We start from the raw sequence: 23,948 nt of genomic DNA on the forward strand, positions 1-23,948 counted from the left end.
CGCGAGAGTAGCCGGGAGCACATGGAAAGCAGCTAAGCTAGGTGTGGACACCGGGGAGGGCCCGGGGGCGTGACAGGAGGGCTGGGGCTGGGACAGTGCTCCCCGGGGCTGCGGACACCACTGCCGGGAGCGGGGGGTGGGGGTGGGGGGCGGGCGGCCGCAGCCTCCCCGCCCCCAGCGCGGGCCGCACGCTCCCGGGCCGCCTGCAGAAAGGGACGACAGGACCCAGAGGGCACCCCAAGGAGCCCCCGGGGACTGCTGACCGCCCCTCCCCTCCGCCCACTGCAGGCCCCCCCGGACTGAAGGGAGAGAAGGGCTTCCCCGGATTTCCAGGTCTCGACATGCCAGGCCCCAAAGGAGACAAAGGGTCCCCGGGGCTGCCCGGCCTGACAGGCCAGTCGGGGCTCCCCGGTCTTCCCGGACAGCAGGGCACGCCCGGCCTCCCCGGCATTCCAGGCAAGTGGCTTATCAGCTCCTGATCCGTCCATCCGTCCGTGCCTCATCACGTCTGCAGTCTGCATTCACAGCCCCTCATCTGCCGCAGGTCCCAAGGGAGAGATGGGTGTCATGGGGACCCCAGGGCAGCCCGGCTCGCCAGGCCCGGTGGGAGCGCCAGGACTGCCCGGAGAAAAAGGTAGGGGCCAGTGACCCCAGAGGAGCCCGTCTCCTGTCTGTGTCTCCATGTCTCTTGGAAACTCTATTTCGTATCAAGAGTCAGAGGAAAGAAGGAGGTGAAGCAATGACCCATGGGGACAGGAGCTCTGCTCTGCCCCAAACCAAAGAGAAGACAGGATCTCGGGTGTTCCTTATCTGCACATTCTGAGAATCAGCGGGGTCGTCCGCCATGCAAGGTCGCCGGCACGGAGTCCTTAGAATCACGCTAGCAAATGGGGAAAATTTATAAGCCTTACTCTTCATTTCTTGTTACTTGAAATTGGTCCCTTATTTATTTATTTATTTATTTATTTATTTTTAATTTATTTTTGAGAGAAAGAGAGAGACAGTATGAGCAGAGGAGGGTCAGAGAGAGAGGGAGACACAGAATCAGAACACAGGCTCCAGGTTCTGAGCTGTCAGCACAGAGCCTGACACGGGGCTTGAACCCATGAACTGTGAGATCATGACCTGAGCTGAAGTCGGTCGCTCAACCGACTGAGCCCCCAGGTGCCCCTCAAATATTCATTTTAAAGAAGTTGACTGTGAGACGTAAAAATTGTTGTTTGTTTAGCAGAGTAAGGAAATTCATCTTCCTTATCTTGTGTAGAATCAAGGGGCACTGTGAACGGGAGAGATAAAGGGAAGAGGAGAAATGTGAACCCCTTTAATCGTAGGCAGAGTCACAGATATGTTCGAGTCATTAGCAAATAACGAATTCTAAAAACTGGCTTTACCGTTCGGTTCCCTGGGGCCAGATTCTTCCGTTAGCCCAGACGCTGCCTGCCTTCTCCGTCAGCGGCTCCACCCGCCACGCCTCACGGCGCCCTCTCTTTCCTTGCAGGGGACCACGGCTTCCCGGGCTCCTCGGGGCCCAGGGGAGACCCCGGCTTCAAGGGGGACAAAGGAGACGTAGGTCTCCCGGGCAAGCCTGGGTCCATGGATCACGTGGACATGGGCAGCATGAAGGGTCAGAAGGGAGACCAAGGAGAGAAAGGTAACTGGAGACGGTTCCGGTGGCCGAGGCGGAGCCCGCTGTCTGACCCGTTCCGCCCCGGGAGCGTCAGACCAGCCTCGCTTGTCGGTCATCGTTGTTTCTTCTGTGACACGCAGGCCAGATTGGACCGACTGGTGATAAAGGATCCCGGGGCGACCCTGGAACCCCAGGAATGCCAGGGAAGGACGGCCAGGCGGGACATCCTGGGCAGCCAGGTACGGGCTGACGTTCAAGTTCGGCAGGCGGCAGGTGCTCACGCTGAGGAAACGGCCCCAGCGTTTCAGAGGCATTAACCTGTTGGAGTTTTCTCTCTGTTCTCCTAGGACCTAAAGGTGACCCCGGTGTCAGCGGGACCCCGGGTGCTCCAGGGCTCCCCGGACCCAAAGGATCGGTTGGTGGCATGGGCCTGCCAGGTATGTTGGATTCGTCCTGCTGCTGGGGACAAGCCTGCAGGACGGCGTGCGTCCCCCGAGGGCGTGGTCCAGGCACAGGCACCTGTCACCCCACTGTGCATCTTCAGTTCTCTGTGGTTCCCTGCCTCAGGACAATGGCACTTGGCTGACACTATGACCATTGCTAAAAAAGAAAAAAAAATCACAAGTCAATAAAATAAAACACGGCTGTCCACCGTCACCTTTTGATTACCTCCAGGTGACCGGCCACCCGGCCACCATCTCCCTGGTGTGGTCTGCCTCCCCTGCCGTCTAGGCCAGCCTCCAGCGCCCTTGGGCATCAGCCAGGAAGAGTCGTCTGGGCTGTACTGCTCTGGTTCTGGGCTGGCCTCGACTCCCGGGAGGGGGTTGGAGAGGGGCGGAGAGATCCGGCCTCCGGTGGGCCTGGGGCTAGCGCCCCTCCGAACCCACAGGGAAGGGAGCGGTGAGGCAGGCGGCCGGCTCCCTCCCTGCGCCCGTCTCCAACCAGGGGAGCTCCGCTCTGCCTGGCTCACCCATGGTCGGCCGATTCCTCTGGGAACCACTGTGGAATAAAGAACATAACAGCCGCTGTTCACGCCACTGCCAGCGTGCACGTGCGCGGGGGCTGCTGTCTGTCTGTCCTTGTGAAACGTTCGTCTCTAAAAGACAAGAGAGACACGTGCTCACGCGGCCCTACCGTGCGGTGACGGCCGGCACTCGTGTCCTTCCTCCTCGTTCTCGCCGGCAGGACACTTCCCATGTTTCTCATCAGCACCCGCTGAGCACACAGTCAGGTGTTAACTGTTTGTGTTCACAGGCACACCCGGAGAAAAAGGCGTGCCTGGGGTCCCTGGGCAGCAGGGCGTCCCCGGCTTGCCCGGCGAGAAGGGAGCAAAAGGCGAGAAAGGGCAGGCAGGCCTCCCTGGGATCGGGATCCCGGGCCGGCCAGGGGACAAGGTAACCCCTCCTGCACGGGCACCCCCCCCATAACCCCCCCCACAGCCGCCCCAGCACCCCGCACGTTCGGTGACTCGGAGCACTTTCCTCTGATGTACTGTGCATTGTCCCTTCCTTGGGGAGAGTCCGGAGACGGTCGAGGGGCAGGACAGCCAGCCCAGGCTGCAGGGGAGGGTGAGGCGACGCGGGGAGAAGAAACGGAGAACTGGCCCTTGTTCTGGGCGCCCCCTAGTCCCAGTTTTCCGACGTGGACTTTGAGTCTTTGTTAGAGGCCGGGCGTGGAAGCCGTGCCGTGTTATGTAGAGGGCCCCACACACGTGTCCAGGGACAAGCACCAAATAACGGCCCGTGTCTGCTCACAGGGAGACCAAGGCGTCGCAGGATTTCCGGGAAGTCCTGGAGAGAAGGGAGAGAAAGGAAGCGCGGGGGTCCCGGGGTTGCCCGGCTCCCCCGGCCCCCCAGGATCCCCTGGGAGCGTTGGCTATCCAGGTAGGCGGGCCGGGCATCCTGAGTGCGGGTCTTCGCGGAGACGACAGGGACCCAGTGGCATTCTGCCGTCTTGTTTCTTCCTCTAGGGAGCCCCGGGTTGCCTGGAGAAAAGGGTGACAAAGGCCTCCCGGGGACATCTGGCGTTCCCGGCATCAAGGGAGAAGCAGGTAGAGACCACAGAGGACACACAGGGGCCCGTGGGGAGGAGGCAGCGGCCACCACGCAGGGCGTTTCCCCTCAAGGTGGCAGGTCGTGGACCCCAGAGTGTCCTGGGCGGGTGGGCCCACACTCCCACTTTTCGGATGGACAGACCAAGTCTAGAGTCCAGGGGGCTCACGGGTCCTTGTAAGCTGTGGCCACCAGCCAGGAGCCCGAACCAGAGCTGCTGATGCGCAGCGGGCTCCAGAAGCACCTGTGTGATACCCGTTCTTCGGGGGCGCCGGGCGTGCGTGCCTGACTGACGCGGCTCTTCCCTCTGAGGTCTTCCCGGGAAGCCCGGCCCTGCGGGCCCAGCCGGCCAGAAAGGGGAGCCCGGCAGCGACGGAATCCCGGGGTCGGCGGGAGAGAAGGGGGCACCAGGTATGTGGCTCCCGCCCCTTTCAGGGGAAGTAAGCGGCCCTCTGGGGTCAGCGTCACTGACTTGTGGTCCCCGTGGAGTGCCCGGCGCCGGGCACAAGGCGGCATCTGCACCTCGCACCCTCACGGGGGGTTGACACAGGTGCACGGAAGAGGGGGAGGGGCCGGGGTGAGAAGAGGGCCCGTGTTCGTTTCTTCCTCCCGCGCTGACGGGCCCTGTCCCAAAACGCCTGGGCGCCCGGGGTAAGTGGGAGACAGAAGACGAGCAGGCTGTCCCTCCCCCGCCTGGCACTTCCCCCGGTAGAGAAGGGGTCCCGGGAACATTTCCTGTGCCCCCATCGGTTCCGGGCCGTGGGAGGCCGCAGGCTCTGACGGTGGGAACCGCGTATGCGGTGATGCTTGTGTGCAGCCAGGCTGCCACGCTCCTGGAGGGTGAGCCCGAGGTGCAGTGTGGGCGTGTCCCTGGGGAGGAGCCCCGGGCATTTACTGCGGGCAGAGTTGGCCTCTGGCCTTTCTTAAAACAGTTCATTCATTTGTTTTGAGAGAGGGAGGCGGAGAGAGCATCCCAAGAGGCTCCACACTGTCAGCGCAGAGCCTGACTCAGGGCTCAAACTCTCGACCCTGAGACCCCGGCCTGAGCCGAAGTCAGGAGCGGGATGCTGAGCCGACTGGGCCCCCAGGCGCCCCGGCTTGGCCTCTCTCTGACAGCTCGTCTTTCGCTCTGCACCCCTTCTGTTTCTAGCGCACACCTTCGTTTTGTAAAAATAATTCATAAAAATGCCTCCACACCTCCCTCCCGCCCACACTCATCCCTCTGCGAGCCCCTTGGTCCCGTTTCTGGGCTGCCCCTCCGCCCCCAGTGCCTCTGGCTCCCCATCTCCCTCGAGAGCGTTGTTAGCTGGACGGTCTGGGAAAAGCCGACTTGTTAGTGTCGAGACGGTAGCAGAAAAGCAGCACTTACTTGTACAGAGCATTTCTGCCGAGCGCCCTAACGGCTCTGTGCTGAAAGGTACCTAAGGAAAGTGCTGAATCGTACACATCCGGTCCGGGGCATCTCAGAACGACTGTGGGGAGGCGAGTTTACTCGGGCGCGATGAGCCGACCACCACGTGTCCCACAAAGCGCTGGGGGTTGGCGCAGAGCTGGCCGAGCTTTGTGCCGTGTCGCGGACCTGCTGCTTCAGGAGATGCGGACGGAACTCTTGCCCTTGTCTTTCAGGCCTGCCCGGAAGAGCGTTCCCAGGGTTTCCGGGCACCAAAGGAGAGAAAGGTGACATTGGGACACACGTCCTTCCTGTCCTCTCATGCGGCGCAGGCTGGCGGGTGGGCGGGCGCTGGAACCAGTGGGCCGGGCGCAGGGTGCTGGGTCTGGGGCGCCCCCACGCCTGCCCGGGCCCTGACGACCGCCATCCGGTGGCGCTGCCTTCTGCAGAAGCAGAGGAAGAATCACAGGAGCGGCCCCGGGATCAGTTCTGGCCACGAGTCCATTTCACTGAACCCCCTTATGTTTTCTGAGTAGCGTTGAAACGGCCCTAGAATTTTGGTGCTTTATTAGTAACATCTGGGTGACGTGTTGGGAACTAAACATGTAGGAGTGCTTTTCCCCTATGAGTTCTTGCCTTAAAAAACTTTGAAAAACAGTTTATCATCGTATTTCTATCCTTGACATACCGTAGCCACACGCATTCAGAGAGAGCCATCTGATGGATGTCGCTTTTCGATAAGGCTCGATATTTGTGCACACCCATGAAAACACCACCACACTCAGGATGGCGAACACGCCTGCCCCCCAGGTCCCTAGGCTGCCTGGTCACCCCCGTCCTGCCCTTCCCGCCCCCCCTCACTGTCCCCCAGCCCAGCCCAACCCAACCCGTTGCTCTGTCTTCCGGCGCTGTAGATTAGCTTGCGTTTTCTAGAATTTCTCATCAGTAGGACCCTGTGCATTTTACTCTAAGTCTGGCTCTGCGGGCCCAGCACAGTGAGTCCGAGAGTCACCAGTGGGCAGCTCGTACCGGTAGCCCGCCCCTCTTTCCTGCTGAGTGGTGTCCATGGTGTGGGTGTAACATCGCTTCTTTCTTCATGCGCCCGTCCGTGGAGCAAGCCCTTACTTTAGCCCCCAGGCGCTCCCAGGCGCCTCCTTGCCTGTATTGCGAAGGCTTTTCGGCAGAAAACTTCTTTACAAAGAGGGACAGCTCGGCTCTCGTGCTCTGAGCTTCCTCTCGCCCAGTCGGCCATGGGGGCGTCTACGTGTCACTCAGTAAAGAGGGGACGGGCGCTGAGCTCTGGTTTCCCCTCCCCCTCCTGAACCCCCTCCCCGCCCGTGTGCCCGGCTCTCTCCTCTCCCCTGGGCTTCCCCACCGTCTCACACTGGTTCTGTTGTTTAGGCTCAAAGGGCGACGTGGGTTTTCCCGGACAGGCCGGGAGTCCAGGAATCCCCGGATCCAAAGGAGAGCAAGGATTCATGGGTCCCCCAGGGCCCCAAGGACAGCCGGGCTTACCTGGAGCTCCGGGCCGTGCTGTGGAGGGGCCCAAAGGAGACCGGGGCGCACAGGGCCAGCCGGGCCTGCCAGGTAAGCGTGCCAACCCAGGGCCAGAGCTGGGACTGAGCCCGAAGGCTCAGACACTCACGAGTGTAAACAAGACTTAAATGCTTAAGTCCTCAACTGAGGTTTTTCCCTTAGAGGTTCGCAACGTTTCCTACAATTTGGAACTGCTCATGCTATTTGGGCCTCTACTGGAGGCCTGTGTCCTGTGTGTCACGGAACACAGTAGATGTGACAAGTGATTACAGGCGGGCTAGACCTTCTTGGGAAAGACTGGAGCCTGAGTGCCACAGCGGTGGCTTGGAATGCGGCGGCCTTCTGGCACCCTCTGAGATGAAGCTGCGGCGCTGGGTGCTCGGTCCGGGCATCTGCATCAACGTTTTCTGCCCGTCCAGCAGGCTGTTCTGTCGAGGGCCTGCCGGGTTTCTGCAGGGCTCACACAGCTGGGTGCAGCATTCTTGCCCCTGGTTGGGGACCGCCGAGTGGTGGGGATGACAGCCACGCCCAGTGACACCTGCACAAAAAATATAAAACCAGCTTCTAACCTCAGATGTGTCACTTCTGTGTCTCCTGTCAGGACTTCCGGGACCCGCAGGGCCTCCGGGGCTCCCTGGGCTCGACGGACTGAAAGGTGACAAAGGAAACCCAGGCTGGCCGGGGTCTCCCGGTGCTCCAGGACCCAAGGGAGAGCCAGGATTCCAGGGCCTGCCTGTGAGTTGTCCATCTGTCTGTCTTGTGTGTGTGTATGTGTCCATGGGTGTCGCTCTCCTGAATCCTCTGGTCCCCAGCCGTCTATCCTGACATCGTGGTAGGCTGCCGTTCCCATGCTCCGTCTCGTCCTGTTGCACAAGCACCTTGAAAGGGGATGTCACGCGGATCACAGCTCAATGCAGGGGTTAAAACACCTGTTTCCACGCTTGATGCAGGAAACAGGCCTCAGTGACAGGAGCACACCCCCTATTTCTGGTGCCGTCAGTGGCTGGCTGTCTCTGTGTGCACACGCGTACATACATGTGCGTGTTTTCCTTAAGACACCTTTTTAAATAAGGGAAAGCAGTGACAACCACGTGTAAGAGACAGTACAACTTAACACATCCTCAGAAGGAAGCCCGAGAAGAAATTATATTGAAATAGCGAGAAAATAAGAGAACATTGCTACATTAGAAAGAAAAGTAGAGGTGCCCCGGGGGCTCAGTCGGTTAAGCGTCCGACTCTTGATTTCGGCTCAGGTCATGATTTCACGGTTTGTGAGTTCAAGACCCACATCAGGCTTGTGCTGCCAGTGCAGAGCCTACTTGGGATTCTCTCTCCCTCTCTCTGCCCCTCCCATGCTCTCTCCCACTCTCAAAATAACTAAGAATAAATTTAAAAGACAAGGAAAATAATCCTCCTGTAGTATTTTTTCTCCATATTTAAAATCACATCTCAGATGAGGTATCAAGCGAATTCTAAAGAAATTTCATTATGCTTGAGGAAGTTTCCAGAAGGTAGTTCGGTGCTGAAAGATCAGGAGGCCGCCAGGATGGTGCTCAGGACGTCCCTGATCCGTTCGCCGCCCCGTGCTGTGGGGGAGGGGCGGCAGGACGTGGGACGTGCACCTGCTCCAGGGACTCAGGCTGCGGATGGACAGGGGCAGGGGGCAGGGCAGTGAGGCAGGACGGTCCAGTTCCCGGCTTCCTGCGGGGGACGCGCATGGGCCCCACTTGCTCACAGAGCCGCCCGGGGAGCACCGAGGGCCTGCCCCGGCCTCCGGGCTACCCAGCTGCATGAGGGACCGCAGGTGTCCTGAGCGCCTCCCGGCTGACCTCCTCTGTGTGTGTCTAGGGAATTGGTGGCTCTCCAGGACTCACAGGCTCCAAGGGTGACACAGGACTTCCAGGAGTTCCAGGATTTCAAGGTAAGACAGGAAAGGGGGTGCTGCCTGAAGATCGGACATGTCTACGGGCACTGTGACGTCGACAGGCCGCCGAGTCACGATGCAGAAAGTGTTCTCTTCGGGGTTAAGATGCCGTTTCTGTGTGGCGCCTGGTGTGTGGCGTGCTGTGAATGGCTGCGTGAAAATGCTCTGGTTTTCGTAGTGAGAGTCGGTGGGTCAGGGGCGTCTGGGGGCCTCAGTCTGTTAAGCCTCCGACTCTTGATCTTGGCTCGGGTCATGATCTCCATTTATGGGGTCGAGCCCCGCACTGGGCTCAGCGCTGACAGCGTGTTCTCTCTTGCCCTCTCTCACTCTGCCCCTCGTTCTCTTGTGCTCTCTCTCCCTGTCAAGTTAACAAACTTAAAAAAAAAAAAAAAGAATCAGTGGGTCATTCGTATGTCAACAAGACATCATGGATGTGAGGCACCCGCTGATTTAATAAGGTGTTAAGCCAACACGTCCTGGCCGCCTTCCGGCCTCCAGTTCCCAGCTTGCGGGTGTCGTGTGGTCTATTTGGGGACCCAAACTGTGACCCCAGCAGGAGCGTGTGCACCGTCTGCTGTTTGTGGTCGTTTTCCGGTTTGGTTGCGTGTCTGGAACATGTGACTTCAGGTTCTAGAGAGGAGACTTCCTTCAGACGGCTCCAGGGCTGACCGGAAGCTCCGTTCTTTTCTTCTCTGAGAGTAACTGACCAAGACCACGCTCTTCCCCCCACAGGTCCGCAAGGCCTCCCCGGGCTGCAGGGAGCCAAGGGCGACCAAGGTGACCAGGGCTTCCCCGGAAGTAAAGGTAGGAGCTTGCTCTGCTGGTGGGGCCGTGTGACGATTAGAATGTTGCAGTTAGGGTCTGGCTCTACACATGTGCAACGGCTTGGGTATCAGCAGAAAACAGTGGATGATTCTGCGGTAGCTTGTCAGGACTGCCGTGCTGGGCAGCATTTTTATTGCTTAAAGGTCAGGCTCCTTAAATCTAAGAGGTGAATCCAGTGGGGAGGGTCGGACAGACCCAAGACCCCCAGTCTGACAGGCTCCCCTTGGCCATCCTCGGGGATGAGGTGGGGCTTGTGAGGACGGGCTGAGCGGGGGCTGGGCAGCGAGGAGTTCCGCACGGGAGTCTCTCCCTGCACCATCGCTGTGTGCGGCGGCTTGGTCCCCCACAGCCATCTCGGGAGGGGATGGTTTCAGTACGACAGACATGGGGTCCCAGTGTGTGCCGGGCCAGCTGTGCTCCTGGGGAGAGCGTGCAGAAGTGCGGTGTCAGGCGCGGAAGAGATGGGGAGAATGTGGAAGGCAGGAGAGGTCGGGGTGGTCTGGCGGAAGAGAGTCGTCATGAGGAAGGATGAGGTTTGTGCCACCGAGAAACGGGGACCCGGTTCTAATGTCCACGAGGCAGATCTCAGAGAAGCACCAGACGAGACCTGACCGCACTGACGGTGGCTCTCCGGGCAGGGAGGGGGTCCCTGGGGGGCAGCCCTCCCCGCTGGCCCTGTTGGTAGTGATGGCCCCAGCGCCCGTCCGTCCCGAGGGTTCAGGACGTCACGTTGAACAGCAGCAACATGCGGTTACGTGTATGTCCCATGAAGACCCATCACCGTGACTTTGACCGACCGACTTCTGAGAAGCGTTGTGTTTGGATTGGGTTTCATGCTGGAATCTTCTCCCATGAATGTCGACCGTGGAACTGATCGGTGGCATCCCTGATTCCCACAGGTCTCCCCGGACCCCCGGGCCCCCCAGGGCCCTACGACGTCATCAAGGGAGAGCCAGGGCTCCCTGGTCCAGAGGGACCCCCGGGTCTGAAGGGGCTTCCGGGACCCCCAGGCCCCAAAGGACAGCAAGGTAAGGAGTGCAAGGGGGAGGCGTGGGGTCAGGGGGAGCCGGGCAGGGTCCACTCCCCACCAGCGTGTCTCAAGCCAAGGTCTCTGGGTGGACGACTGTACAGACACGTAGTTGAACAGGACTTTCTTAATTTCCCTTAATGGATCTCAAAACCTAAGGAAGTTTTTGAAGGGAACTGAAGAGCCAGAGCAAGACACAGGAGGAGCCAGGGCGATGTGGGTGTCAGGGCTCGCTTGGGGACACGCAGGCTGTGGCACAGAGTCCCTTCCAGCGAGGGGAAGAGGCGGCTGGAGGCGTTGATCTGGACCCACGAGAATGGGGGGGTCCCCAGACACCCGGCCTAGAGCCTGCTGCTTAGTTAGGCTGAGCTGCTGGGCGGGGAGGGGCGAGAGAGGGGAAGGGAGACTCCAGACGGGCGAGGAGGCATCCACGAAGATTTCAGTTTAAACTACCTGGGAAGAAAGGGCACGCACGAAATCAGAAACCTGTCCGCGTGGGTCTATGCCGCGTAAGGATGACTTGAGGTGCGGAAACACGGCCTGGGGGACAGGCTGAGAACACGAAACTGGGTCACAGCCTCCCTCCCCACCGCGTCACTGCCCTTCCCAAAGCCGGGGCCCCGGGGGCTCTGGGTAGAGGTGGGGCTCGGCAGGTATGAACGAGGCTTCGAGGGAGGGGCTCCGGGCTGTCAGGGGAATGTTCTGGAAGCTGCTGGCCTCAGGCTGGCCGCGCAGGGGGCTACAGAGACATTTCAGAAGGGAGGACGAAGATGCACCGAGCTGTGCTCTGGGCCGGGGTCTCCAGTTCCTTTCACTTTTCCTGCAGGTGTGACGGGATCCGCGGGCTTGCCCGGACCTCCAGGGATCCCCGGTTTTGACGGTGCTCCCGGCCAGAAAGGAGAGACGGGACCCTTTGGCCCCCCTGGTAGGTGCGCTGTGGCCCCACACACCCCCATGCCCTCTGCCGCATCTCTGGGCCAGATGCCTGCAAAATGGAATTGGAGACATTGCCTGAAAGATTTCCCAGGAAATCTGTGTTTTATTTAAGAGCAAATACGCTCTTCTAGAAGAGGTAGAGTCGTCATTTCTTCGGTGTGGAGAGACAGATGTCATCTAGGCAAGGTGGCTTCCAGATGTTGCTGAGAGACGGCCAGCAGCGAGGGCCTGTGGCTCCGGGGTGGGGAGCGGCCCGCGGTGGGCACGGGGGTGGGTGAGGATGGCGGCTGGCCGAGGGCCGCCGTCCGCCGGGGGACGGGCACAGGCTGTGTCCCAGGGAGGCAGGCAGTCCGCTTGCCCGTGCTGACTGGGGTGCTAATGGCTGAGGCGTCACCTGCAGGGCCCGGCCCCGCCCCGCAGAAGGCCGGCCGGAGCGTGGCGGCCAGCGAGGCTGCCCGGGGACGGAGGACCCCTGCCGGTGCTCGCCCCCGCCCCCGTTCCCTTGCGCGGCGCTGGGCCGCCGTGAGGGAGGCTTCGACCTGGTGACTCTGTGGTCCTTCCCCCTTGGAGGAGCCCCCACGTATTGTCTGGATGTCACACTCCCAGATAATCCTTTTCGCGTATTTATACTGGACAACATACTCTGAGGGTCCGCTTGGCCCCAAGCTCCGTGTTCATGAAACATCCGGGGGGCTCTGAGCAGAGGGAAGGCGGGGGCAGCACGGAGCCTGTGTGTGACCGGGAAGCTCACTCCTCTTCCGTCTTCCAGGTCCCAGAGGGTTTCCGGGCCCGCCAGGCCCCGATGGGTTGCCGGGACCCATGGGTGCCCCCGGCACCCCATCTGTGGATCACGGCTTCCTGGTGACCAGGCACAGTCAGACCACGGACGACCCTCAGTGCCCCCCTGGGACCAAGATCCTCTACCACGGGTACTCCCTGCTCTATGTGCAGGGCAACGAGCGGGCGCACGGCCAGGACCTGGGTGAGACCCCGGGGACACGCTCCTCCGGCACACGCAGGGGCGCAGCCAGCGGGCAGAGGGCCCGAGCCCCCTCCCCCCGGCCGCACACGCCCCCCACCAGTTCAGCAGCTGGCGCATTACTGCAGGGAAGCCGATGGCAAAGGCTGTGTCTCTGAATGCTTTTACACCGATAGACTTCTGATCCCGTCTTCAGATTATCCAGTAGGCCGAGATTTCCGGAGGGCACACTCACAGCGAGTGTCGGTCTTCTTAAAATGGGGCAGCTTTACGGGTGCTCCTGCTAAAGCCCGAGTGTGTCGCCTCGTCCAGGGGCTCTGCACGCCCCACCCCTCCTCTGTTAATCTCGAGGGGACAGCTGCCACTTGGTCCCCGCCAACGTCCTTCACCGAGTTAGTGCAGTGCCCCACGCCTTACCCTTCAGGGAGGCTGGAGGGAACCAGCTGCCTGTAAGGAGAATCCGCACCTTCGGCAAAATAGTCCTTGAAGACATCGTCCAGGGTCACTGTCCATGGCACAAGGAGCCGCATGTTAAATTTCCTTTGGAATGCAGTTTTAATGTTTATTTATTTTTGAGAGGGAGAGAGAGCATGAGTGGGGGAGGGTCAGAGAGAGAGGGAGGCACAGAATGCGAATCAGGCTCCAGGCTCTGAGCTGTCAGCACAAAGCCCGACGTGGGGCCTGAACCCACAAACTGTGAGATCATGACCTGAGCCGAAGTCAGACACTTAATTGACTGAGCCGCCTGGGAGCCCATTTTTTTTTAAATTTCTTTAATGTTTATTTTTGAGACAAAGAGGGAGGGAGAGAGAGAGAGAGCGCAAGTGGGGTCAGGGCAGGGAGAGAGGGAGTCAGAATCCGAAGCAACTATGGAATTCGGTTTTAGAAAAGATTTCTCTCTGCTGCTAAACTGGTGTGATTCCTTTAATCGAGATGCCCCGTGTAACCGTTTCCAGTGCTGCTTCGGCCTCCGTCACCGTAGATGTAGTTCAGTGCTCCCTGCAGCCTCCCCTGCCTGCCTGGGGTGTTTTCTCCCTTCTTCCTGCTTCTCACTGGAAGCATTTTATTTCCATCTCGACGGCTGCGCTGGGAGCCAGCCTGTCACAAGCCGGCTCTGACGCTGTCTGTCCCCGGGGCTCTAGGCACGGCCGGGAGCTGTCTGCGCAAGTTCAGCACGATGCCCTTCCTGTTCTGTAACATCAACAACGTGTGCAACTTCGCCTCCCGAAACGACTACTCCTACTGGCTGTCCACGCCCGAGCCCATGCCCATGTCCATGGCGCCCATCGCCGGCGACAACATCAGACCCTTCATCAGCAGGTGAGCTGGGCACTTGGGGGAGCAGATGTGTAACCGAAGGGGAAAAGTCGCTCGTAGTCTAGGCCGGGGCTGTTGCTGCCTTTTTCTTTTTTTGTTCCCCAAAACTTTCAACCTGTTGCCATTCAGTTTATTGATTGTGATATCAGAGTGTTGTCATAGAGATCAGACATAAAATCAGTTGATATAAAAGTTAGCTATTCTCTTTTTTTTTTAAGTTTACTTATTTATTTAGAGAGGGGCTGAAGGCGAGAGAGGGAGGGAGAGAGAGAGAGAGAGAGACAGAGAGAATTCCAAGCGGGCTCTGTGCCGTCAGCACAGAGCCTGATGTAGGGATCGAACTCACGAACTGTGAGACTGTGACCTGGGCCCAGATCAAGAGTCAGACACTTACCGACTGAGCCCCCAGGCGCCCCCGGCTGTCCTCTTTTGGAATTACGGTATGGAGCCTTGGCCAGGCGCTGCCCAGCTGCGGGGCAGAATTCCTATTGCGTGTGACTCCCTGGGGGGGGCACCCTCCCCATGAACTGACGCCCCGGGGCCCCCGCAGGCATAGAATGCTCAACTTTGTTCCTTAAATGGCTATCTCCCTGAAGAGCCTTTGAATATTTTTTCCTCTGAATCGTCCCACCCCCTTGAAATTTAAAGGTTTTATGTTATTTTTAATTGTACTAAAATAGATACAATATAAAGTCAATCATCTTAACCATTTCTTTTTTAAAAATTTTTTAAATGTTTTATTTATTTTTGAAAAATACAGAGCACAAATGGGGGAGGGTCAGAGAGAGAGGGACACACCGAATCAGAAGACAGGCTCCAGGCTCTGAGCTGTCAGCACAGAGCCCAGCACGGGGCTTGAACCCACAGACCATGAGATCATGACCTGAGCTGAAGTCTGATGCTCAACTGACTGAGCCGCCCAGGCGCCCCGTCATCTTAGCCATTTCTAAGTGCACTGTTCGGCGGTATTTAGTGCAGGACTCCACTATGGGTGTGAGGTGGGCTCCATGAAACTGTGACCGGAGACGGGCTGTAGATCCGCGCCTTACACACGAGAAGAGTCTACAGATTTATTGTGCACATCAAAATGTACACCTGTCGAGACTGTACCCCTCCGCCACTAACCTTTGCTCCCTTGGGTGAATTCCCACCGACGACTCGTGTGTTTGACCAAGCAGCCTCCTGCTTTCCACACCAGTTAATGTCTGGAGTGTGTTTTCGGGTCCCCCGAACCCGCCTGGTGGGAAATGAGATGGGAAATTGGAGTTAATATGACTGAGAAGTGCTCCATTGTCCTATTTCTGCCTCATTCCTTCTAATTAAAAGCTGATTCCTTAGCTTTACTCGGAAGTAATAGGAAAGCGGCACAGGTATGAATTCATCTGACCGAGAAGCTGTTCTATAAGTCTCCTCTCTAACACTAAGATAATAACGGAGGAACAGAATAACAAGGCAGGACAAGTTTGCTCCAGGAAAGTGAGACTGGGGACCACCCGGAACCTTTTCACAGCTCCCTTTAAAGAACCAGGCGGCTTTCGACCATGAAGAAAGATATGGCAGGGACCTGCAGTCAGCGGGGAGAGGGCACAGGGCGTGGGCGCTGGAGCGGGGGCTGGGAGCCCCGGGCCGTGGGCGGGGGGGTTGGGTTCTGGTGCCTGTCCCTGGCTCTGCGGGTCCTGGCAGCTCCGTCCTATTCACAGACCTGAACTGCATGAGACCCGGGACCAAAGGGCTGGGAGATGCCCTAATCAATAGGAAAACTGTTAGGTTTTTTTATTGACTTACGTTTAACTAGCTCCTGATAGATTTTTAAAACATTTTTTTGAGCTGTAAGAAACTTATTTTGTGGGTCTTAAAATGGGAAAAAAGTTCTTTACGCTTCCAAGTGGCACCTTTCCAAACAGACCGTGGTTTATACGTGTCAGTGAGTTCTGACAGCGTCTTTGCTGGGACTTGGGGCACTCGGGCTGCACCAGAAGGAAAACTAACCGCCTTTGTGTTTTTGTTCAGCTTCCCTTGGACAACAGGTAGAAAATGATTGTCATGTTCGTTTGCTCTTTTACCACCTAGATCCAGGTGCCCTTTGACCTGGATTTGCTTGCGGGCAGGGGGTTGTGGCATGCGTTGGTGACATTCCCAAATCAGGTCCGTGTGTGTGAGGCTTGTTTTCCCCTGTGGCCCCTCACTTGCCCTCAGAAAGACCCCCTGCCCTGGGCGCATGCCTCAGTGTCCCAGCCCATACGTGTCGGCATCTCGCTGTTCCGTGGCCTCAGCGTGGCGGGGCTTCACCAGCCGGGTCCTGGAGCCCAGGGCTCCGGAAGCCACGCCGTCTCCCCTTCCCTGCGGAACCTGCGCCACGTCCTGTCTCTGAGTCCGCAGGTTTCCACGGTTCCCTTCACTCCGTGGCTGCATGAAGTCTCTGGCCTTTCGGGCTCTCCTGGAGGGGTCCGGAAGCCTAGCTTTTCAAGTGAGCTAATAGCACAGAATCCTTCCTTTCAGAAAAGCTGGCACTTTTCTGCCTTCATCCTGAGAACAGGGCAGACGTCTCTGGCTTTGTGCAGACTTGAAGCATCGCAATCCACTGACGGTTTCACTGTTCAGGCGGAAAGGCCACGGTCAGGCGAGCAGGGGCCTGTGCTCCCTCCCGTTCTGGCTCCCGCACGGCTCTCTGTGGCCTCCGCCTTTGCAGCGATCAAGGCGGGGGGGTGGGGGGGGGTCTGGCCGTCTGAATTTCCAGGGGCCGCCCTGCTCTTCCAGCCTGTCCCCTGTCCCCTTACCCGTCAGATGGCGCGGCATCAGGACGCCTTCTGGGCGAGCCCCGTCCTAAACCCTGAGCCCAGAGAGAGCCTGACAGCCAGCGCCGGCCGCCACGCTCTGTTCTGGTCCCGTGTCAGGCAGGCGGATGTGGCAGATGAACAGGCCACTCTCAGTAACTGCTGTTTAACCGAGCCTTTTAATCCATCTGCGTTTGCGTGAATAAAATAGAAAATTGCGCACACACGTCCACGCACATCGGATGACTAATTTTGGCCTCTGCCCACTCCTCACCCATTTCCATGCAAATGTTCCGGCATAACGAGGTATAATTATTAACTCCATTTATAGTCATTTATCAGCATTGCTAACACTCTGTTCATTTTGTGACTTGAATGTAATTATTTTACTGCTGTTTGATTTTTTTTTCTTGTACCAAACGTTATCCTTCCGTCAAAGGGTGCCCTGAGTTGGGCGGGTCTGAGTCCGAAGATTGTGTGTTGTTTTGATTTGTTCCTGGGTACTATCCCAGTGGCCGAGTGTCTGGCAGCCCGGGTGGGGATGCTCCCACTGCAGGACCCCACTGTCCGTCCAGCCTGGGACAGACAGGGTCTCGCCACCACATTGTTGTCTCTGAGTCTAGAATGAGTCCGAGGCAGGCTCACGTGGGCATCCAGCGTCCGATGCGTTATTTGTTAGTTTCTCTGAGTCACTCTATATGTTTCTTAGACTGAAGAGTATTCTTAGCTGAAAACAAATTGTCGAGTTCTGGAAGCCATTGCACTTGGGTTTTGCCAACTCTTTCTTCTTACGTATTAACTGTATTTGTTAAAGTCCATGCTCATTGTTGGAAGTGTGGAAAACACTGGAATGTGCAAAGGAGAGAATGAGAGCCAGCCGTCCAGGGGCCCCTCCACCAAAGCAGATGGTTGGGCGTGTTTGTAGACTTAATATGCTAGTCCATGGGCTTATCAGACCAGCGAGAGTCCGCTGCGGGCAGGTTGGCCGTGTCGTAAGCATGCAGTTGGGTCAGAAAGCGGAGGTGGAGAGGAGGTGTGACAGTGTGGGAGAATGTCCTGTGCTGCCCCTGCGGCCGCGCTCAGCGCCCCTGCTCTGTCCCTTGCAGGTGCGCGGTGTGCGAGGCTCCCGCCATGGTGATGGCCGTGCACAGCCAGACCATCCAGATTCCGCAGTGTCCCAGCGGCTGGTCCTCCCTCTGGATCGGCTACTCCTTCGTGATGGTGAGCATTCTGGGAGACTCCCCGTGCCTCCTGTAACAGCCCCCCATGCTCCTGCCCTCAGCTGGCTGGCTCATGCTGGCCAGACCTCCTCGCTTGCTGGGCTGCCCAGGCAGAAGCATCCCCCGGGGCCTGGGCTGCTCCCCTGCGGACAGCTGCTGTCCCCACACCTCCTGCCTCCCAAGGGACTGCTTGGGGACTAGTGGCAGGGACACCAGGAGAAGGTAGCCGGGAGTCGGAGCATCTCCCCAGGAGGAGAGGAGACAGGTGCCCATTCCGGCAGCTCGCACAAGCCTGAAGCAGAGGTGTGTGTCAGGCGGAGGCAGCGGGGTGCTGGCTGGTGTCCGGGAGTGTGAGGACACTCTCCTGTCACTCTGCTGTCCTGGCCACCAGGTCCCCGATGTACCCACCCCTGAAATGCCAGCTAATACAGGAAACACAGCACCTGCTTAGGATCCAGGGTGAATGCTTATTGCATCCTATTCCCTTGGTGTAAAGTGGCGGTTGCACCGTGAAGGCTCTGAGCTGGTCAGGCGGTGGCGGGTCCTCCACAGCTGCACGGGCACCTCCCGCCTCACCACGACGAAGCCTGCCCATCCTCACGGTCTCCGGGACGGCCGCCGGATGATCTAGAGCCTAGTAGTAGCGACAGGGAAGCGGCTTCGTAACCGTTGTCCTGTGCTGTAGCGATCCCAAGGGCAGAAGGTGCCAGACAAGCAGCTGAAAGCTCTTGTGTCTGCATCCGCGTTGGTGGTGAGATTCCCCGGGTGGGTGATGCTTCGGGCAGACTCCGCCGCAGGACCGGAGCACTCGGGGCCACCCAGAAAGTTCGTAGCTGCTCCGGGGGTTCTAAACGCTGCGCAGTGGAAGTTAGAACTACAGTGTGAGACAACAAGACGGTAGCAGTGCTGCGTTTCGTGTCTATAATCCTGAGGAGTACGCAGCAGGACGGAGGTAGCCCCTGGCCCGAGGAGCGAGGAGCCTCAGGGAAGCCTTTTGTTCTACAGACACAGGAAACTATTGCCCATGATTTCCCTAAACGAAGTGCGGACTAAAGTAATGGTGTCCCAGGGAGCCGGTCCCCATACTTCCCAGGCATTAGGGGCTTTGCCGGGGGGGGGGGGGGGGGCTCTGGCCCGGCAGTCTGGGGACCCTGGTTCTCACCTGGAAACTGGGACCACTGTCGGATCCAGAATGTTCTTGGTCGTCCAGTCCTCATCTAGGGATGGAGGGCGTTAGCTTTGTCCTCAGAAGGCTCTCATGGCCTGAAATTCTCACGTTGGAATAATAGTCATGGGGGGTTTTGGAACATCTCCTCTCATTTGGGGTCATTCATCTTCGGGCCCTGATTTCTGAGCACAGGTCGATCGGCTTGAACCCGCTGGACTGAAGTGCAATTTAAGTGACAGTAGTGGTTACTTTCTTATTTAAATGATCTCTATAAAGGGATACATAGCATCAAGTGCAGCAAGTTCAGGATTTTAATTATCCTCTATGATGTTGATTACAAAGTTTGATTTCACATGTATCGGTTCCAGCATCATTTACACATTTCGGACACTTCTTCAGTCCCAAGTTAGAGGAGGTGTCAGTGTTTCAGAAATCATACCTGGGACAGCAGCTCCCTAAGTGCTGAGGAAGCCGGCCGCCCACGCCGTGTTAGGGAGCGAGTCCCCGGCGTGCGTGCAGCCTGGGCGGCTTGCGGGCAGGGAGGTGCACGCACTGGGGGGCCCCGGGGATCTGACCCCTGGCTCACGTTGGCTCCGCAGCACACCAGCGCTGGTGCCGAAGGGTCCGGCCAAGCCCTGGCATCCCCCGGGTCCTGTCTGGAAGAGTTCAGGAGCGCGCCATTCATCGAGTGCCACGGACGTGGGACTTGCAATTACTACGCGAATGCGTACAGCTTTTGGCTTGCCACGATCGAGAGAAGCGAGATGTTCAAGTAAGTCCTGGCGTCCTGGCGCCCCGGCCTGTAGGGGCGGGGCTTCTGCTGGGGCGGGGCCTCCCTGCTGCTGGGGCGGGGCCTCTGCTGGGCGGGGCCTCCCTGCTGCTGGGGCGGGGTCACTCTGCTGCTGCGGGTCAGCCTCCTTTGGGACTTTATGTCTTGGTCTTCTGGATGGTTGGTTATAAAACAGTGATTAGGAACGCGGGTTCCACAGGCGGTAATGAATATTTGATTCTGTTCTGTGTGGACAGATTTCCTGGGCAAACCTCAGAGGCAGATCTCAAGTGACAGGTTAAATTTTTACGTTTTTGTAGGTGGCTCCACCACAATGTAGTTAAAGCAACTGGCATCTTTAAACAGAGCATTTAAGAATTTTTCGTATTTGGGACGCCTGAGTGGCTCAGTCGGTTAGCTTCTGACTCTTGATTTCTGCTCAGGTCACGATCTGACTGACAGTCTGTGGGATCCAGCTTTGCATGGCGCTCAGGGCTCTGACAGCTGGGAGCCTGCTTGGGGCGCTGGCTCTTGCGCTCTCTCGCACCTCCCGCACTCTCTCACTCGCACTCGCTCTCCATCTCTCTCTGCTCCTCCCCTGCTTGCACACATACTCTCTTTCAAAATAAGTAAAAACATTTTTAAGAATTGAAAAAAATAAAAATACTGCACATTTAACAGTCGGTGGGGGGGAATGAGCAGCGTTTGCCTTCGTAGCAGATGCAGCGCTGACTCTCGTGTGGGTGCTGGGTGAGTTCTGAGTGACCGCGCACGATTGTTAAACCTGTGCCAATAAACATTAACAAGTGTAGCTGAAATTGGTAGGGAAGACCTTTCTTTTCCGTTACCACAATTTCACCTCTAAGACAGCTGTCCCAAAGGGCTGCGGACCTTGCTGAGGTCAATGTGGAGCCCGCAGTGGGGCCGGAGGGGTGCACTTAACGAGTCCTCTGTCTTTTTTCCATCCTGGCTCCGTCCCCTGCTGGGGCAGACACGGAGGCTGATGTAGCCCTGACCGCTCACTGTTCGTTCCCAAAATAAGTGCTGCTCGGCCCTGCAGACAAGCCTTTCTGCCTTTACCTTTTCAGAGAGAATTTTCTGGAACTCTGCTGTGAGCTCATCTGTTCCTAGCTTAGATCATAAGAGACAAAGCAACACCCTCTCTGTTTATAATTCTTAAACACCAAAAAGGTACCAGGGACCCAATTCGTAGCATATGTGAAACTTTCCAGGCATTTGGAAGCTGACATCCACCCTCCAGATAGAGCTTAACCATCGGCCGCCTAACTGGGCACTGGGCAGGTGTATCAGGTCCTCGGGCTTCCATCCTAGGGTCAATAGAACAGCAGCCTGGTACAGTGAACTCGAACAAAATCAGATAAGATCCCATTAATTTAAATAACTAATTTGGGGGCAGTATGATTTTCACAGAAGTTGCTTAAAATAAGCAGCCTTAGTTTGAAGGCAGGTGACGTGTATTCTGTGGCTGCTTTAATTTTAATAGCATTTGGTTAGTGCTGACTTCAGGTCTGACTTCACCCCACTAACAGTCCAGATAGATTCCTAGGATCAAAGAGCATTTGGGACACTCAGTGTCTTCCCCTCTGGCCTCCAGTCCGACCGTCTGCATAGAAATCGGGCAAAAACGTATAAAAGTATTTTGAGGTCTGATTCGTTGCTCCAGATTCATTGCTCATCACACCATTCAACCAGTGTATAAAGAGCACCCCCTCATCACAGAGACGAGCATCTTTCTCCCCCCGGAGGAGGAGTGTGTGGTCTGCTCGAGGGGCGAGGAAGGAGTGGAGGCCAGGCGGTGCCCTGGGAGTGGCTCAGACTTGAGGGCACGGGCTGCCACCAGCCTCACAGCCGGGCATGGGGGTGACTGTGATGTCGTGGCCTGGGCGAGCAGTGGTCGCTGCTTGTCATGGGCTGGTCGGCCCGTCATCCGACCCCTCTAGGGTCTCCGGGAAAGCGGGGGAGAGGGGGGCAGGCCGGGCACCATCGCTGACGGCTGGCTTCCGGTTGCCTTGCAGGAAGCCCACGCCGTCCACCTTGAAGGCCGGGGAGCTGCGCACGCACGTCAGCCGTTGCCAAGTCTGTATGAGAAGAACATAATGAACCCGGCCCTCAGCTAACGTACAACATGGTGCTACCCCCTCCTCCCCCTTCTTTTGTTAACAGCAACGAACCCTAGAAATATATCCCGTGTACCTCACTGTCCAGTATGAAAGCCGTAAAGTGCCTTATAGGAATTTGCCTAACTAACACACCACGCTTTGGTGGCCTCTACTCGCTGAAGGAGAAGCAAAGAGCATGATAAGCTGTCATAGGGACACACCAAATGGCACTTCTGATGAAATAAAAGTCTAAGTCTGTCCTCCAGTCCGATGTGCTGACGCGTGAAGCACGAACTCCATCCGAAAACCGAAGGGTGCTAGCAGGTGCGCAGGGCCTCCATGCCGTCTGAGCGCCCGTGTCCACTCTCGCATTGGGACAGGTGCGTTCCGCCCCCGGAGGGGACTCGTTTACGTCACCACGGAGCTGTTTCCCAGCGCAGGTCCCTGGGTGCTGCGCGAAGGGCGTTTCGGGCCTGCGCACGGAATGTCTCAGCCGCCGTGTCTTCCAACCCCCCAGACGTAAATCTAGGGCTTTCCGCTCTGTGTGGTACTCTACAGCTGCTTGTGCAGAAATCACAAATTTCCTGTGGAATAAAGCCGGTCCCAAAGTAGGCGGAAATTAAATATATATATTATTTTAGTAATTTATATAGATGTCGGCAATCAGGTCAAAGGTCTGTTTCATTTCCACTGTTAAAATAAAGCTTACGTAGTTTCTTCCTTGAGAAGACTGTGTTGTCCTTTCACATAGATTTTTAACACCCGGGTGTGAACGTGACCCACCGTTCTTGTTCACCTCCAGACCAAAGCGCGCGTACCGCCAAAGCCGGGCCGGGCCCACGACGCGGCGTCCGTTCTCGTGAAGCACGTCCTGTCCTTGGAGCTTGTTGTTTCTCTTCTGTATTAAGTATCTTCAGGGTTTTAAACACTCATCACGACTGAATGACTTGACTTCAAAACCAGCAACCGTAAAAGGCCTTCGTCTCCCTCGTGTTGGGGGTCACGCGGCCGGGTGTGCAAGCAGCTCTGTTGAACCCTCGTGTCAGCGCTCGCCCCGTGTGAGGGCTCCGGGCGGCTCGCGCTCTGGGCTCAGCGGGGAGCGGACGGGCCGCAGGCGCCCGCAGCGGCCTTGCACCAAAGTCTCCAGCACGGTTTTAAGACTACTAAGGCCTTCCATGTAATTTCTTTACATGTGTATTTCTTAAAAATTCAAATTTGTAATAAAACTATTTGTATAAAAATTAAGCTTTTATTAATTTGTTGCCAGTGTTGCCACAGATACGTTAAAAGTTGCCGCACCAGCCACTAATAAATGTGTGAGCATCGCATGCCGTAGAGCATTTTTATTGTGCAGTTCTTGTAGCCGAGAGCCAGGCGGGGCGTGATACAGAGATTCCTGCAAAGGGGGACGATGATCTCCTCCCGCCGCTCCTCCCTCTCTCCTTTCTGTCCCTCCACGCAGCCACCCTGCATCCGTCCGCCCGTGGTATGGATGTCACGGGGTGCCACTCTTCAAGCCCCGGGTAGGCACTCGATAGGCAGATGAGGAGCACACATTCCCAGCCGTGAGCGAGGTCCGTGGGGTGAGTGAGGTCCCGTGGGGTGAGTGAGGTTCTGTGGGGTGAGTGAGGTCCGTGGGGTGAGTGCCGAGATTACGGTGATGCAACGGGTAGGTGGGGGTAGAGGGTCGGCTTCCAGGTGTTACTTCAAGTAGGAAAGAAAATGCCAGGTTCTCTAAACCCGATCAAAACATGATCCCGGAAAATGAGCCTGACACTGTGTATTCAAGAAAAAGATCTGGGGGCTCCTGGGGGGCTCAGTCAGTCAGTTGAGCATCCGACTCTTGATGACAGCTCAAGTCGTGATCTCATAGTTCCTGAGTCTGAGCCCCACATCGGGCTCTGTGCTGACAGCATGGAGCCTGCTTGGGATTCTGTCTCTCAATCTCTCTCTCTCTCTGCCCCTGCCCCAACTCTCTCTCTTAATAAGTAAATAAACTTAAAAAAAAGGAGAAAGCTCTAAATATTGCAATGTTCTGGGCTGTTGTGCCTGACAGAGCTGTGGTGAGGATGACACGGGACAGTGTATGGACATGACTGCACACGCCTGGTCTGGAGCCATCATTCAAGGCCCCGGCTCAGTCACCTCCCTCCTATCTGTCCTAACACTGATGAAAAGCCTTCCTTTGCTTCTCCTTGACGTACAGGCTTGTGAGGAACCTGGAAATCATCAGTCTGGGCTCCTGCTGGAGGGACAGAGACGGGTCACCCCCACAGGGCAGCCAC

General features: G+C 57.3%; 1 protein-coding gene across 1 annotated transcript in view; it reads left to right on the forward strand.

Moving 5' to 3' along the window:
• COL4A1 (collagen type IV alpha 1 chain) overlaps positions 1 to 22,998 on the forward strand; it is an 85,916-nt gene extending 62,918 nt beyond the window's left edge. Inside the window, exons 32-52 of the mRNA XM_029938400.1 lie at positions 289 to 456; positions 545 to 634; positions 1,499 to 1,651; positions 1,768 to 1,866; positions 1,975 to 2,064; positions 2,882 to 3,021; positions 3,384 to 3,510; positions 3,597 to 3,677; positions 3,991 to 4,089; positions 5,305 to 5,355; positions 6,470 to 6,655; positions 7,206 to 7,339; positions 8,453 to 8,525; positions 9,261 to 9,332; positions 10,253 to 10,381; positions 11,207 to 11,305; positions 12,086 to 12,298; positions 13,438 to 13,615; positions 17,493 to 17,607; positions 19,374 to 19,546; positions 21,580 to 22,998. Of these exons, the coding sequence (XP_029794260.1) occupies positions 289 to 456; positions 545 to 634; positions 1,499 to 1,651; positions 1,768 to 1,866; positions 1,975 to 2,064; positions 2,882 to 3,021; positions 3,384 to 3,510; positions 3,597 to 3,677; positions 3,991 to 4,089; positions 5,305 to 5,355; positions 6,470 to 6,655; positions 7,206 to 7,339; positions 8,453 to 8,525; positions 9,261 to 9,332; positions 10,253 to 10,381; positions 11,207 to 11,305; positions 12,086 to 12,298; positions 13,438 to 13,615; positions 17,493 to 17,607; positions 19,374 to 19,546; positions 21,580 to 21,661 (2,552 nt within the window). The 3' untranslated portion in view covers positions 21,662 to 22,998. The remainder of the gene's footprint in view (positions 1 to 288; positions 457 to 544; positions 635 to 1,498; positions 1,652 to 1,767; positions 1,867 to 1,974; positions 2,065 to 2,881; positions 3,022 to 3,383; positions 3,511 to 3,596; positions 3,678 to 3,990; positions 4,090 to 5,304; positions 5,356 to 6,469; positions 6,656 to 7,205; positions 7,340 to 8,452; positions 8,526 to 9,260; positions 9,333 to 10,252; positions 10,382 to 11,206; positions 11,306 to 12,085; positions 12,299 to 13,437; positions 13,616 to 17,492; positions 17,608 to 19,373; positions 19,547 to 21,579) is intronic.
• Positions 22,999 to 23,948: the final 950 nt, after the last annotated feature.

The sequence above is a fragment of the Suricata suricatta genome, chromosome 4 (genome assembly GCF_006229205.1).
Source record: "Suricata suricatta isolate VVHF042 chromosome 4, meerkat_22Aug2017_6uvM2_HiC, whole genome shotgun sequence".
In the NCBI taxonomy this organism is placed as follows: Eukaryota; Metazoa; Chordata; class Mammalia; order Carnivora; family Herpestidae; genus Suricata; species Suricata suricatta.